Source organism: Coregonus lavaretus (genome assembly GCF_964263955.1).
Source record: "Coregonus lavaretus genome assembly, chromosome: 12".
NCBI lineage: Eukaryota > Metazoa > Chordata > Actinopteri > Salmoniformes > Salmonidae > Coregonus > Coregonus lavaretus.
In genome coordinates, this window is record NC_139999.1 from 45,108,032 (window position 1) to 45,124,414 (window position 16,383).

Consider the following 16,383-nt stretch of genomic DNA (forward strand, 5'->3'; position numbering starts at 1 on the left):
CACAGAGGTCAGACATTTCTTGTAGTTGGCCACCAGGTTTGCACACATCTCAGGAAGGATTTTGTCCCACTCCTCTTTGCAGATCTTCTCCAAGTCATTAAGGTTTCGAGGCTGACGTTTGGCAACTCGAACGTTCAGCTCCCTCCACAGATTTTCTATGGGATTAAGGTCTGGAGACTGGCTAGGCCACTCCAGGACCTTAATGTGCTTCTTCTTGAGCCACTCCTTTGTTGCCTTGGCCGGGTGTTTTGGGTCATTGTCATGCTGGAATACCCATCCACGACACATTTTCAATGCCCTGGCTGAGGGAAGGAGGTTCTCACCCAAGATTTGAGGGTACATGGCCCCGTCCCTCGTCCCTTTGATGCGGTGAAGTTGTCCTGTCCCCTTAGCAGAAAAACACCCCCAAAGCATAATGTTTCCATCTCCATGTTTGACGGTGGGGATGGTGTTCTTGGGGTCATAGGCAGCATTCCTCCTCCTCCAAACACGGCGAGTTGAGTTGATGCCAAAGAGCTCAATTTTGGTCTCATCTGACCACAACACTTTCACCCAGTTCTCCTCTGAATCATTCAGATGTTCATTGGCAAACTTCAGACGGGCATGTATATGTTCTTTCTTGAGCAGGGGGACCTTGCGGGCGCTGCAGGATTTCAGTCCTTCATTGCGTAGTGTGTTACCAATTGTTTTCTTGGTACTATGGTCCCAGCTGCCTTGAGATCATTGACAAGATTCTCTGGGCTGATTCCTCACCGTTCTCATGATCATTGCAACTCCACGAGGTGAGATCTTGCATGGAGCACCAGGCCGAGGGAGAGTGACAGTTATTTTGTGTTTCTTCCATTTGCGAATAATCGCACCAACTGTTGTCACCTTCTCACCAAGCTGCTTGGCGATGGTCTTGTAGCCCATTCCAGCCTTGTGTAGGTCTACAATCTTGTCCCTGACATCCTTGGGAGCTCTTTGGTCTTGGCCATGGTGGAGAGTTTGGAATCTGATTGATTGATTGCTTCTGTGGACAGGTGTCTTTTATACACGTAACAAGCTGAGATTAGGAGCACTCCCTTTAAGAGTGTGCTCCTAATCTCAGCTCCTTACCTGTATAAAAGACACCTGGGAGCCAGAAATCTTTCTGATTGAGAGGGGGTCACATACTTATTCACATACTTATTTCCCTCATTAAAAAGCAAATCAATTTATAACATTTTTGACATGCGTTTTTCTGGATTTTTTTGTTGTTATTCTGTCTCTCACTGTTCAAATAAACCTACCATTAAATTTATAGACTGATCATTTCTTTGTCAGTGGGCAAACGTACAAAATCAGCAGGGGATCAAATACTTTTTTCCCACACTGTACTTCTAGACACAAATGAGAGAACACCTCACTCTGACCATTTTACTCGCACTAGCAGAGCTGGTTAGCTAGGCTGTATACATGTTATCTAGACCGTTCGTGACAAACTATTACTTTTTTGCCTACGTTTACTGACACCGGTCATATTCAGCTGGTGTTGCACGTTCGAAAATTCATCCGTTATTCTGTGCTCTGTCACACTCAGATGAGAGTGCTCTGAAATCGGAGTAGATAGCCAGAGTGGATTTGCGAACACGAGATATGCTAACTGTATAACAGTCGTTCAAGTTCTTGCTCGCTAACTAAATTACACCTGCATTTCTAGCTGTGTATAGACACCGAAAAACGATATAAGGGGAAAAAGTCGGTCACTCACCTACTACTCCAATGACATGGCATGACATCCTCCTAGAAGCCTAACTAGCTAACTTTAGGCTCCGTATTTTTAGCTTGCTACATAAATAGATACACTAGCCTATTAGCCACGTTATGACTGACTTGTGATCATTGCCCTTGCTGGTTTGATTGTATTGACATTCCCAGCCTTCGTTATATTCGTCAGTTTTACACTTGCAAACCCAGTGTAAAATGAATTAGAGTTCTGGACAGATTAGGAAAGGATGTTGAATCACTATTATTCCTTGTTTGTCATAATAACTAAGATTCAATGGTGGTTATTGGTGAGAATGGAGAGGAGCTTTAGCCGAGGGATTGGGATGGGGTGACAGGTAGGGCATCAGACACTTCTCTGAGGTGTGCATGGGGCCTCCACTCATCCCATTTCAGTCTCTCGGTGCACTCTCCTCAAGTAGACCCCCACTAGCCACAATACTTTCATTTAATTTATAAAGTAATACAAACCGACCACAGTACTTAAGTGGCAGCCTTTCTTCAATGTATGTATGATGACATACTCCACTGTTTTTGTTTTGGTGCATTGGGAGAGGAGTTGGAGCTTAGTATGTTTTTGTGTGTTTAAAAAAAATGTATTTGGTTAAATGTGTGCTCAGTCCACATGCCCACACATTCTAAATATGCAATGTATAAAATAACTATACTGAACATGCAACCATTTAAAAGATTTTACTGAGTTTTGTATTTATATTTATTATGGATCCCCATTAGCTGCTGCCAAGGCGGTCCAGCATAATTAAGGCAGTTATACATTTTAAAAACATTACAATACATAACAGATTTCACAATATATTAAGTGTGTGCCCTCAGGCCTCTACTCTACTACCACATATCTATAACACAAAATCCATGTGTACATGTGTGTATAGTACGTATGTTATCGTGTGTTTGTATGCATGTGTCTATGTTTGTGTTGCTTCACAGTCCCCACTGTTCCATAAGGTGTATTCTTATCTGTTTTTTAAATCAAATGTTACTGCTGGCATGAGTTACTTGATGTGGAAAAGAGTTCCATGTAGTCATGGCTCTATGTAGTACTGTGCGCCTCCCATAGTCTGTTCTTGACTTGGGGACAGTGAAGAGACCTCTGGTGGCATGTCTTGTGGGGTATGCATGGGTGTCCGAGCTGTGTGCCAGTAGTTCAAATAGACAGCTCGGTGCATTCAACATGTCAATACCTCTCACAAATACAAGTAGTGATGAAGTCAGTCTCTCCTCCACTTTGAGCCAGGAGAGATTGACATGCATATTATTAATGTTAGCTCTCTGTGTACATCCAAGGGCCAGCCGTGCTGCCCTGTTCTGAGCCAATTGCAATTTTCCTAAGTCCCTCTTTGTGGCACCTGACCACACGACTGAACAGTAGTCCAGGTGCGACAAAACTAGGGCCTGTAGGACCTGCCTTGTTGATACTGCTGTTAAGAATGCAGAGCAGCGCTTTATTATAGACAGACTTCTCCCCATTCTAGCTACTGTTGTATCAATATGTTTTGACCATGACAATTTACAATCCAGGGTTACTCCAAGCAATTTAGTCTCCTCAACTTGCTCAATTTCCACATTATTCATTACATGTTTTAGTTGAGGTTTAGGGTTTAGTAAATTATTTGTCCAAAATACAATGCTTTTAGTTTTTGAAATATTTAGGACTAATTTATTCCTTGCCACCCGTTCTGAAACTAACTGCAGCTCTTTGTTAAGTGTTGCTGTCATTTCAGTTGCTGTGGTAGCTGACATGTATAGTGTTGAGTCATCCGCATACATAGACACACTGGCTTTACTCAAAGCCAGTGGCATGTCGTTAGTAAAGATTGAAAAAGGTAAGGGGCCTAGACAGCTGCCCTGGGGAATTCCTGATTCTACCTGGATTTTGTTGGAGAGGCTTCCATTAAAGAACACCCTCTGTGTTCTGTTAGACAGGTAACTCTTTATCCACAATATAGCAGGGGGTGTAAAGCATAACACATACGTTTTTCCAGCAACAGACTATGATCGATAATGTCAAAAGCCGCACTGAAGTCTAACAAAACAGCCCCCACAATCTTTTTATCATCAATTTCTCTCAGCCAATCATCATTTGTGCCAGTGCTGTGCTTGTTGAATGTCCTTCCCTATAAGCGTGCTGAAAGTCTGTTGTCTATTTGTTTACTGTAAAATAGCATTTTATCTGGTCAAACACCATTTTTACAAAAGTTTACTAAGTGTAGGGTAACAGGCTAATTGGTCGGCTATTTGAGGGGGGGCTTTACTATTCTTAGGTAGGTGTAGCGGATGATTTTGGACGGAGTCAGGTGCAGGAGGGTAAATCACAGAATATATGGTTTATTCAGGAACACAGCAGTACGCAGCAATGCGTAAAACACTCCAGTGCGGTAAATACGGCGCACTGGAGAAAAACAAGGCACAGGGGTGAATATCCCGGCGATACAAAATGCAAAGTAGCTCCACCGAGCTAGAGTCACCTCCACAATAACTAATCACACACAAAGACAGGGGGGCAGGGGGAACACGTATACAGGTACTAATGAGGGGATATGAACCAGGTGTGTGTAATAAACAAGACAAAACAAATGGAATGATGAGATGAGGAGCGGCAGTGTCTAGAAGGCCGGTGACGACGAATGCCGAAGCCTGCCCGAACAAGGAGGGGAGGCAGCTTCGGAGGAAGTCGTGACATTAGGTTAATAACTTTTGCTTCCCTCCAGGCCTGAGGGCACACACTTTCTAGTAGGCTTAAATTGAAGATATGGCAAATATGAGTGGCAATATCATCCGCTATTATCCTCAGTAATTTTCCATCCAAGTTGTCAGACCTCGGTGGCTTGTCATTGTTGATCAACAATAATCATTTTTTCACCTCTTCCACACTTACTTTACGGAATTCAAAATCAAAATGTTTGTCTTTCATAATTTGGTCAGATATACTTGCATTTGTAGTGTCAGCATTTGTTGCTGGCATGTCATGCCTAAGTTTGCTAATCTTGCCCATGAAAAAGTAATTAAAGTAGTTGGCAATATCAGTGGGTTTTGTGATGAATGAGCCATCTGATTCAATGAATGATGGAGCGGAGTTTGCCTTTTTGCCCAAGATTTCATTTAAGGTGCTCCAAAGCATTTTACTATCATTCTTCATGTCATTTATCTTTGTTTCATAGTGTAGTTTCTTCTTCTTTTTATTCAGTTTAGTCACATGATTTCTCAATTTGCATTACGTTTGCCAATCGGTTGTACAGCCAGACCTATTTGCCATCTCTTCTGCCTCATGCCTCTCAACCATACAATTTTTCAATTCCTCATCAATCCACAGGGAATTTGATGATTTAATTCCTGTACTGTTTGTAACTACCCTGGTAGGTTGATTGGTAACCTGAACCAGGTTGCAGGCAACAGTTACAGTTTGAAGCTTTCTCTTGAGTGGGCAGCCTGATGAAAGACAGTCAATATTTAAATCACCCAGAAAGTATACAGTTCATATAAGGAAATCAGTCAATTGAAATAAATAAATTAGGCCCTAATGTATGGATTTCACAACTGGGAATACAGATATGCATCTGTTGGTCACAGATACCTTTTTTTTTTAAAGGTAGAGGTGTGGATCAGAAAACCACTCAGTATCTGGTGTGACCACCATTTGCCTTATGCAGCGTTACACATCTCCTTCACATAGAGTTGATCAGGCTGTTGATTGTGGCCTGTGGAATGTTGTCCCACTCCTCTTCAATGGCTGTGCAAAGTTGCTGGATATTGGTAGAAACTGGAACACGATGTCGTCCACATAGATCCAGAGCATCCCAAACATGCTCAATGGGTGACATGTCTGGTGAGTATGCAGGCCATGGAAGAACTGGGACATTTTCTTCCAGGAATTGTGTACAGATCCTTGCGACATGGGGCCGTGCATTATTATGCTGATACATGAGGTGATGGCGGAGGATGAATGGCACGACAATGGGCCTCAGGATCTCCTCACGGTATCGCTGTGCATTCAAATTGCCATTGATAAATTGCATTTGTGTTCGTTTTCCAAAGCTTATCCCTGCCCATACCATAACCCCACCGCCACCATGGGGCACGCTGTTCACAATGTTGACATTAGCAAACCGCTCGCCTACTCGACGCCATACACATGGTCTGCGATTGAAGCCGGTTGGACGTAATGCCAAATTCTATAAAACAACATTGGAGGCAGCTTATTGTAGAGAAATTAACATTCAAATTTTGGCAACAGCTCTGGTTGACATTCCTGCAGTCAGCATGCCAACTGCATGCTCCCTCAAAACTGTGGCATTGTTGACACATTTTAGAGTGGACTTTTATTGTTCCCAGCACAAGGTACACCTGTGTAATGATCATGCTGTTTAATCAGCTTCTTGATATGCCACACCTGTAAGGTGGATGGATTATCTTGGCAAAGGAGAAATGCTCACTAACAGGGATGTAAACAAATTTGTGCACCACATTTTTGAGAAATACGTTTTTTTGTGCATATGTAAAATGTCTGGGGTCTTTTATTTCAGCTCATGAAACATGGGACCAACACCTTACATGTTGCATTTATATTTTTGTTCAGTGTGTGTCTATACATGTAGCTTCTCGTCTGTCATAACTTTGTCCCAGAAGACTAAATACAGCGGTGCTCACAAGATTTTTTTTATAAATCAATAGAATGAATGTATCAATAATCTAGTGTAGTTGGTATCAGTTAAGTTCTCTTTCATTTCTGCTGCTCTCACAGAGCGAGGATGTTTAGGGACTAAAGAGAACATGCAATAGTTCTAAAGCAGGGGAAAGCTTCTTCCTGTGCAACATTTTCAAATGACGTTTTCAAATGACAATTTCAGTTTAACATATTGTATGGCACTGACTGTTGTGATTGCATGATAATAGTATTCAGTTTCCTCATGACAGCCTCTATTGTTCTTTAGGAGGAAGCAGAAGAAGACATTCACAAGCAGATCTGTCCGGCATTCCAGAAGCCTGTCATCAGACAGCGACACACAGAAAGACTATCAGGCTTCAGCATACCACAACACAGACCAATCACTGTTTCACTCTACCTCAGACAAACAACTCCTACCTCAAATACAGCCATCTACTGGCCTGTCTCACTCAGTGATACTGTTGAAATCCAATAATGTCCCCATTTACATAGACATGTTAAGCTTTGATGTTATGTTGTCATGTACACACCATTTCTGTCATAAATCATATCAACATTAAAATGTTTACTGTTTATAACCTTGTTTGGACCAGTGAAGGGACCTAACCCTGCTTACACATTTACATTTAAGTCATTTAGCAGACGCTCTTATCCAGAGCGTGAGTGCATACATTATTTTTTTATTTTTTTATTTTATATACTGGCCCCCCGTGGGAATCGAACCCACAACCCTGGCGTTGCAAACGCCATGCTCTACCAACTGAGCTACATCCCTGCCAGCCATTCCCTCCCCTACCCTGTACGACGCTGGGCCAATTGTGCGCCGACCCATGGGTCTCCCGGTCGCGGCCGGCTACGACAGAGCCTGGATTCGAACCAGGATCTCTAGTGGCACAGCTGACACTGCACTGGGGACTGATGTTTCTTTACTCTCTCTTCTATTTGATTATTAACCAGTCTATTACCATAGTGACAAGGGTATGGTTGCTAGAGCCACAGATATACAGTTTGTTCCCTGGCTACGTGACTTATGTTATTACATAACTTTGCAGTAGATTTGTGGCGTAGCTAGGTATTGTACGCTATTTAGCTTTACCAGATGTCCTGACCATTCAAAATATAACAATTGTGTGTGTGTTGTCTGTGTGCAGGTCCACCTATGGTGATCATTTCTATTATTTAAGAAGGGTGGTAATACAGTGAGAGAAGGTGGGTGAATAAAGAGTTAGCAATTCAGTGGACGGTAAAATGGGGGGATGATTAAAAGGAGACGTAGAAGATAGAAGTTGAGAGTCGAAGAGCAGAGGGAGAGGTGTGTGGTAACTGTTGTCTGCACTGGGTGTACCTTGTCCCTTTAAAAACCTGTCATCAGCACAATCAGTTGCACAACCCTAGGACATTTACATTTTAGTCATTTAGCAGACGCCCTTGTCTAGGGCTACTTGCAGTCAAACTGGAAGTACAGACATGCTTCTTGCTTTATCAACTAACCGAAAAAGAGAAATTAGACCATATTTGGTTTATGATGCCAGGACTATGGCTAGGGTTTGAAATAGTTGCAGATAGAACCAGATTAGAGTTGAGAACAGGGTTTTAGATATAGGCCACAGAAGGGTTTCTACTGAATCAACTGAAAAGCCATTTATTTCATGGGATGTAACATTTTGTGCTGTTTTCCTACAATGGCCATCTCTCCTTACCCATAAATATGAGTTGCGTTGTCAGTTCCCCCCTTTTCTGCATCTGGGTTTCTGGGTTCATGAAGAAGGGGGACTATGGGGGAGGGGCCTAGATTTTAGGGGCTGATGTCATCACTGAGCATGCTCCCTCTTGCAGCTGTGACATCACCGCAGCGCAGCATTCCATTCTTCAGACACTGGAACAACACAGACCCCCTGACCCAGCTCCCCCTCTAGCAGCTCCCCTTCTCTCTCTCTCTCTCTCTCTCTCTCTCTCTCTCTCTCTCTCTCTCTCTCTCTCTCTCTCTCTCTCTCTCTCTCTCTCTCTCTCTCTCTCTCTCTCTCTCTCTCTCTCTCTCTCTCTCTCTCTCTCTCTCTCAAGCCACTTCTCTCCATTTCACCCCTCTCTCTCTCCGTTCTCTCGTTTCTCTCTCACATCATCTGCACTGGGCCTGTGCCCTTCTTTCTTCCTCACTTCTGTTGTCAAGCCCCCTATCTTTTCTTAATCTTTCAACGTTCAGGCTTTTTTCTTCTCTAGCACAAGCTTCTCTCTGGCTGGAATGAGGGTGCAGGCTGCACAAGGTTACGCTCCACTCAACGGCAAAATATTTGCTGATAGAGCTGATAAAGGCAGACTCAGGAGGGGAGAGCTTATACAATAACAGACCTGATTTATAACTCTCAGACATCCTGCAATATCTCTCTTTCTCTTTCTCTCTGTCCATACCATTTCATTGTGGCTATGATTCATTGCACTGTAATGTGTTTGTTCATTTACTGCTGCTATTAGTCCCAACACTGATTGAGAAGGGGTTTTGAATCTAACTTTAGTAAGAAGTAGACTTGTACTTTCTTTAACCCTCAGCATTCGGTATTGGAAAAAAGTCATACATTCTTGTTGATTTACAGCAATGCATTAGAGACCAATAGTTAGTCAAGGCTAAATGAGAGAGCAAGAGTGAGTGATAGAACTGAGTGGGGGATGGGAGGAGAAGAATGAGGGGGAAGAAAATAAAGAGAAGGCAGACTCAATGAGGGAGGTAGGGAAAATAGAACTGTCAGAACAATAAGGGCAAACAGAGAAAGAGGGGAGCTGGAAAAGGCAGGTACAGTCACATCCTGCTAGATTTCAAAAGATAAAGAGGGGGGCCAGCGTGTACTCTGTGATACTGTACGTGCTGTGCACATTACTAATGTGTGTGTATGAGTATGCATCAGTGTTGAGTGTGTGAGTTTGTGCATGACTATGCATAGCCTGTGCGCAAGACTGTTTGTCTGAATGTGTCATGCTTTTTTCTGCACTTTGTTAGTGATTAACTGTTCACCTTTTACGGTTGGGAAAGTGTTGTTGTCATTCAGCAGGAAAGGAAGGAGGAGGGGGAGAGGGAGGGAGAGAGAGGGAGGGAGGTACAGGAGGAAAAGGAGTGGCTTTCTGTAGATAGCTGTCCTTTCTGCCAGAGCTCACCCTCTCAGTGGCGGCTTAGGAGTGACAATAGAGGAGCAGATCGGGAGTCCCAAGACACAGAGAGGGAAAGATAAAGAGGGAGACTACAGAGCTCATTTTTCACTCAGGTACGTAACGGCACAGTAGAAGATCAGATTTGATACAGAGAGGAATGAGGTTTTAGTTTTGCACTGTTACACATAGGCCATTATTAGGGGTCTCATTTCAAAGTAGTTAGGCCGCAGAGAGGATGTGAGGCTTTGTGCTAGTGTGTGTGTGTGTGTGTGCGTGTGTACTCATTTGTGTGTGTATTTTTGACTGTTTAGGTATGTTTTTCATGCATGAGCTCAGCACACTGTATGTATAAATATTTTATAAATGTTTCTGTACATTTACTATACTGCATGAGGGAGTGAAGCAGGTATGTGGTGTTTAAATGTGTAGGTTATGTCAACTGGTGTAAAAAGTTATTTTGGCACAGTTGACATAGAGAGTGTATACCAAGAAATCTTTATGAAATGGAAGTTCAAGAGGTGACAATGCGAAGCTATTTCTTTCTGGTGGGCTAAACATTCTGTGCCATAACACAGATCAGGCATATGTACTGTACGTTCATGTATAAGTGTATGGGTGAGTGTTGAAATGGTAGGGATAACTAGGCATTCAAAAGACACCTCCCACAGGAATTTAGCACCATCGGGCCTCAGTGTGTTCAATAGTCTCTACTGTATGCCTAGCTTGTCCCTGACATGTGCTAGTTACAGTGGGAATTTATATCAGCTTATCGTAATATAGCAATCAAGTAAGTACTGTGTTGTTTAGTGTGTTTCATGTTGTACCTGACGGTCTGTTGTGCATTGCATTATGTGTGTTCCAGCATCATGGCGTCGGCTGCTCCACAGAAGAGGATGGTATCCTCCGTCTTCATCACACTGACGTCCCCTTACAGAGCCACCGTCACGCAGCACCAACACACACGCACACACAGCGCCACCGCCAATGACATGCCACATGCAGCCACGCGGGTTAGCCCAGGGGACAGCAGCACCCGTAAGCCCAGTGTCGGTGACACACAGCATGGCTCCATACGCAGGCGAGAGAGGACTCCGTCTGAGTCCCAGGGCAGTGCACAGAATGGGGACCAGAGCTCCACACCTTCCCTGGCCAGACCCTCAGAACCCAGAACTCCATCCAGCCCAGTGACCCCTGACCTCACCCTGGGTCCGGGATACACGCAGCAGCAGACAGATACCGCAGCATACAAGGGTCCTGGGGGTAATGGGGAGCAGTCAATACATTCATTACAAAATCTGTCATTTTGCTGTGAAGAAATCTAGATATTACAATTTACATGTTACAGTATTGTTATGAATGATAACAAAATACATATATAAATAACATGTTGACAGACAGGGTTGTGATGTTGACGACAGTGCTATTATTGCCATACTCATCAATACAGGAACCTATTTTCCTCACAGAGCTCCTTCCTCCACCTCCCCCTCCCCCTGTGTCTGTGGATACTGAACTGATTGAGGATCTTGCACCTCTCCTGCCTCCTCCACCCGTACAGGAGCCCCCAACTGCCTCCATCCTCCAACCTGTGTCTCCAGACAGACCAACAGTGTCTGAACAACCGGTAAGATTGACTTTATATTCTACATCCCATGCCATGTTATTGCTAGCCCTGGCATGATGACCATAGAAGTTGGCAAGACAGTACAAACTGATGTGGGACCAGGCTATATTATTGCCATGTTTAGATTTCTTCTGACAATACTATAGAACAGCTCCACTTATATTTCTCACGAGACCTCTTATCTTGACCATTTTGTTGAAATGTTCAATAATGTCTTAGCAGGCAATGATACTGAGAGGTGCCAATTGCTGTGTGCAGAGACTCTGTAGTGTGCATGAAATCCATTGAGGAGACTTCAAGGATACATCTGTAATACAGATTAGTGGGGGGAAACACAGCTGTCTTTTGGATACAGTGGATGGCACAGCACAAATCACATTAGCACCCGTTTCTACAGCACTTCTACATGATCTTTCGCAAAAAAAAAGAAAGAAACAGGACTGTTGATCCCTCTCAGGGAAACATGACCCTCCCTGTCACCCCATTATTCCGTTCTCTGTTCTCCAACTCTCAGTCAAAAACACAGACCAATAAAGATGCCTAAACGGAGAGAGCAGGACTATTGGGTACATGGACTGTTGTTCCCCTTTCTCTTGGGCACTGGGGAGTTTATATATTTTTGCTGAGACACTCTCAGTGTGTGAGACTGTGGCCCCTTTCTCCATTACCATGAACTGTAGCCCTCTCTAAGTTTGGACAAAAAAAAAAAAATGCTCTAATTTTGAGACAGAGAAAACAGAGAGAAAATAGTGTATTGACTTTACTTTAAAATGGCACTGTTGAGGAAGGCTGAAGACTAGCATGTCTGTGTGCCAAACAAAATGATTAGTCACACAAGTGAAGAATCTTTGACTTAATCCCCTTTTTTTTAAACCCACAGAGCACTGCATTGAATAGACAGCCAGAGCAAAGAACACCATCTAGTGGGGGGGGACAGAAGGAACCGTCCCAGGAGCAGCTAGAGACGGTGGAGACCAAGGGTAAGGTGAAACTGTATCTGCCACCTTTTAGAAATGTCACCCGGGCATGGCACTTTTCACATTTCACAGTTATGATATCAGGGGTCGAATTACCCCCATAACAAATCAGGGACACCACATAATAATTTGAATATTAAATGTATTAAATGCTTTCTTTGTAGAGGTGTGTGGCTTCTGCCGTAAGCCTGTGGCCCTGAGTGAAACTGCCATAGAGGCTCTGAACAGGACATACCACGCCAGTTGCTTCCAGTGCAGACAGTGCCATCTCCCTCTGGCCGGTAAACTGTACTACAACAAGGCAGGAATACCACTCTGTGAGGACTGCTACCAGGTATAAACAACCTCCTGAGGAGGAATAGTACATGTAGTAGAGATTGACTTCAGATGATGATGATAAACTACTCTCTTTCCTTCAGGCCAGTTTGGAACTTTGCTGGGCGTGTGGGGAAGTTATCAAAGACCATGTAATCCGTGCACTGGAAAGAGCTTACCACCCACCTTGCTTTATCTGTGCAACATGCAGCCAACCAATTGGAGAGCAGAGATTTGCTCAGGGAGAGGTTGGGGAAGTGTATTGCCTCCAGGATTACTATAGGTAAATGCATTGCTACACAAATCTCCATCTTCTGTTCTGACAAACTCATGTAACATGATTACCTGATGATGAGAGCTACTAAATGGGCGTGATGTTGATGGTAATAATAATGAAATATTGTGCTGTATCCGATTTGTGCGTTGAAGGAAATACGCTCCCCAGTGTAGTGCCTGCCAGCAGCTGATCATTCCAAGAGAGGATGGCACGGACAGCTACACCGTGGAGTGCCTGGGACGCTCCTTCCACGAGGACTGCTATCGCTGTGAGGTACAGTACATGAACAAGAGAAAGGCTCTTTATATGACAGTGTGATATGTGTGTTTTCTATATTTGCATGCCGATCTCAATCAGCTAAATAATTACTGGGGATTGGGTCCTTCACAATTAGTTCAAACATCAAGAATAGAATAACGTTAGACTAGAATAGAATAACTTTATTTTTCCCAGAGGAAACTTCAGCTGTGGCATCTGTGTGGCATCTGCATCTCACAACCTTTTCCGTTTTATACACCCTGTCTTCAGGTCTGCAGTACCCAGCTCTCCCCAGAGCCAAACGACCATGGCTGCCATCCACTGGATGGGAGGGTGCTGTGTAAGTCTTGTCACCTGACCATGGTTCAGTCTGCCCAGCTCTAATACTGAACTCAGAACCAGGGCCCGTATTCAGGGTTGGAGAGTAACTGATTACATGTATCTGATTACAAAAAAACTTTACCTGTAACCAGCTACATTACCAGCAAAAATATTGTAATCACATTACAGATACTTTTGAAAACGTACTTCTTGGATTACTTTGTGAAATGATTACACCTTTTTTTTTCTCAATGACATTTAATTCAGCATTGAAAAAAGGTGTACATTTAAGTTTGCTCCACCTGAGTGAGTCTGAACACAAGTCAGAGTATGATGACACACCAAATGTTTGAAGGATCCTTCTTGTCTTCTTTAATGCCTCTTAAGGGGAAAGTAATCCAAAAGTAATCAGATTACATTACTGAGATTGGGTAATCCAAAAATTATGTTACTGATTGTAATTTTGGACAGGTAACTAACTAGTAACTCTAACCTAACGAATTACATTTAGAAAGTACCCAACCCTGCCCGTATTCATTAAGCATCTCAGAAAAGGAGTGACAAATCTAGGATCAGTTTTGCCTTTTAGATCGTAATGAATAAGATTGTATGGAAAGGGCAGACTTGATCCTAGATCAGCATTCCTTCTCTGAGACACTTTATGAATACGGGCCCAGGAACCAGGATGGGACTGAGCCAGAGCTGATCCAATCAGCACAGACATCCAACTGTGCAATGGAGCAAATGGAGAGGCAGGCTGAAAGTCAACAGAGTGGGTCCTGATTGGATTGTAAAGGAGAAATATCTATGAAACTGGGAGAGAAGACAAGCCTTCCTAGTTCTGCATCATGGGAATAAGTCGTTGGACTTAGAATGTAACAAACTTTCTTAATCACACATCATTTAGAAATTATTTGCAATTATTGTTTACGTAGCAAGACATGTTTATCAATTGCCTCCTATACTTCTTTCATAATTTGATACTTTTGCACTCTTTTTTCTACCCACACTAGTAAATGCACCAAAGATATTTATTCAACATACATTTTCAAGTATTTTGTGGTATGCATTCTTTGAACATTATGTAGTGCTCAGTGCTGTATGTTCATTCTCAATATATCCTTTCATATGAGAAAATAAACTAATATATTATATCGTTTTGTGCTTTGTTTTTTTTGCTTTCCTTGCCCTCTCCATGTTGGCAATCTTTTTTGAGACATGCATGTTCTTTGTATGGCTTGCATGCATCATTTCCTCAAGGAACACAGTGAACATATTAACTAATTAAATAAACAAATGCATTATAGGATATATGCAAGGAAAATGACCTATGCAAGGGGAATAAAACCAGGGGCTGTATAGTTCTGAGAAAATAAACCATGATGGGGGTGGACATGGTGTTATGCAATTTCAGAGCACAGTCGACGTGCCATTAAAACCTTCCGAAATTATTTTGGCCTACAAAGATGCCGTGGTCAATGACTTACGTAATCAACACCCTTTAGAACAGAATATTCAACAAAGCCATGATACAAATAGGCTATTTGATTTAGGAAGAATTACGTGTATCCTGTCAATGCACGTACATAATACATGCAGGCAAAGTTTGCCATGCCTTGTCAGCACAGGGTTGCCTTGGAATAAGCCATTTTGGGAGAATCACAGATCACCTCAGGCAACATACTAACCGAATGGCTTCTCGATTCATTACAACCTCAGAGCCTGTATAGATGTGTTTCATAATGAAAGTGTATAAGAGGTCATACAATAAGTTTTGTAGTGATTCCTATGTTGATGGTGTAAATAATATTTTCTGTTCTGTGGTGTAATGAGGAACAACCAGACCCTGCACTTGAAACATTTATGAAATTGCTTTTTCCAGTTACTAATAAGCATGCACCCATTAGGAAAATGACTGTCAAAACGGTTAAATCCCCGTGGATTGATGAAGAATTGAACAATTGTATGGTTGAGAGGGATGAGGCAAAAGGAATGGCAAATAAGTCTGGCTGCACAACCAATTGGCAAACCTCTGCAAATTGAGAAATCATGTGACTAAACTGAATAAAGAAGAATAAATTATAATATGAAACAAAGATAAATGATATAAAGAATGATAATAAAAAGCTTTGGAGCAGTTTAAATTAATTATGGGCAAAAAACATCTTTCATTCAATCAGATGGCCCATTCATCACAAAACCCACTGATATTGCCAATTACTTTAATTACTTTTTAATTGGCAAGATTAGCAAATTCACGCATGACATGCCAGCAACAAACGCTGACACTACACATCCAAGTATAACTGATCAAATTATGAAAGACAAGCGTTGTAATTTTGAATTCCGTATAGTGAGTGTGGAAGAGGTGAAAAAATTATTGTTGTCTATCAACAATGACAAGCCACCGGGGTGTGACAACTTGGATGGAAAATTACTGAGGATAATAGCAGACGATATTGCCATTCCTATTTGCCATATCTTCAATCTAAACCTACAAGAAAGTCATTTTGTTATCCAAGTATAGTAAAGCCCCCTTTACTGGCTCAAATAGCTGACCAATCAGCCTGTTACCAACCCTTAGTCAACTTTTGGAAAAATGTGTGTTTGACCAGATACAATGCTATTTTACTGTAAACAAATTTCAGCACGCCTTTAGGGAAAGACATTCAACAAGCACTTACACAAATGACTGATGATTGGCTGAGAGAAATTGATGATAAAAAAGATTATGGTAGCTGTTTTGTTAACTTCAGTGCGGCGTTTAACATCATTGATCAGACTTCAGTGCGGCTTTTGACATTATCGATCATAGTCTGCTGCTGGAAAAACATATGTTCCACAGTGTGTCTATGAATGCGGATGACTCAACACTACACGTCAGCTACCACAGTGAGTGAAATCACTGAAACACTTAACAAAGAGTTGCAGTTAGTTTCAGAATGGGTGGCAAGGAATAAGTCAGTCCTAAATATTTCCAAAAAAAAAGCATTGTATTTGAGACAAATCATTCACTAAACCCTAAACCTCAACTAAATCTGGT

At 42.3% G+C, this 16,383-nt stretch overlaps 1 protein-coding gene across 1 annotated transcript; it reads left to right on the forward strand.

Annotated features, from left to right (window-relative positions):
* The first annotated feature begins 9,569 nt into the window (after positions 1-9,569).
* Positions 9,570-14,494, forward strand: fblim1 (filamin binding LIM protein 1). The gene is made up of 8 exons (XM_084173360.1): positions 9,570-9,681; positions 10,431-10,828; positions 11,035-11,192; positions 12,073-12,172; positions 12,334-12,503; positions 12,589-12,767; positions 12,914-13,034; positions 13,290-14,494. Exons 2-8 carry the CDS (start codon positions 10,435-10,437, stop codon positions 13,401-13,403), a joined length of 1,236 nt encoding a protein of 411 aa, XP_084029486.1. The 5' UTR covers positions 9,570-9,681; positions 10,431-10,434; the 3' UTR covers positions 13,404-14,494.
* Positions 14,495-16,383: the final 1,889 nt, after the last annotated feature.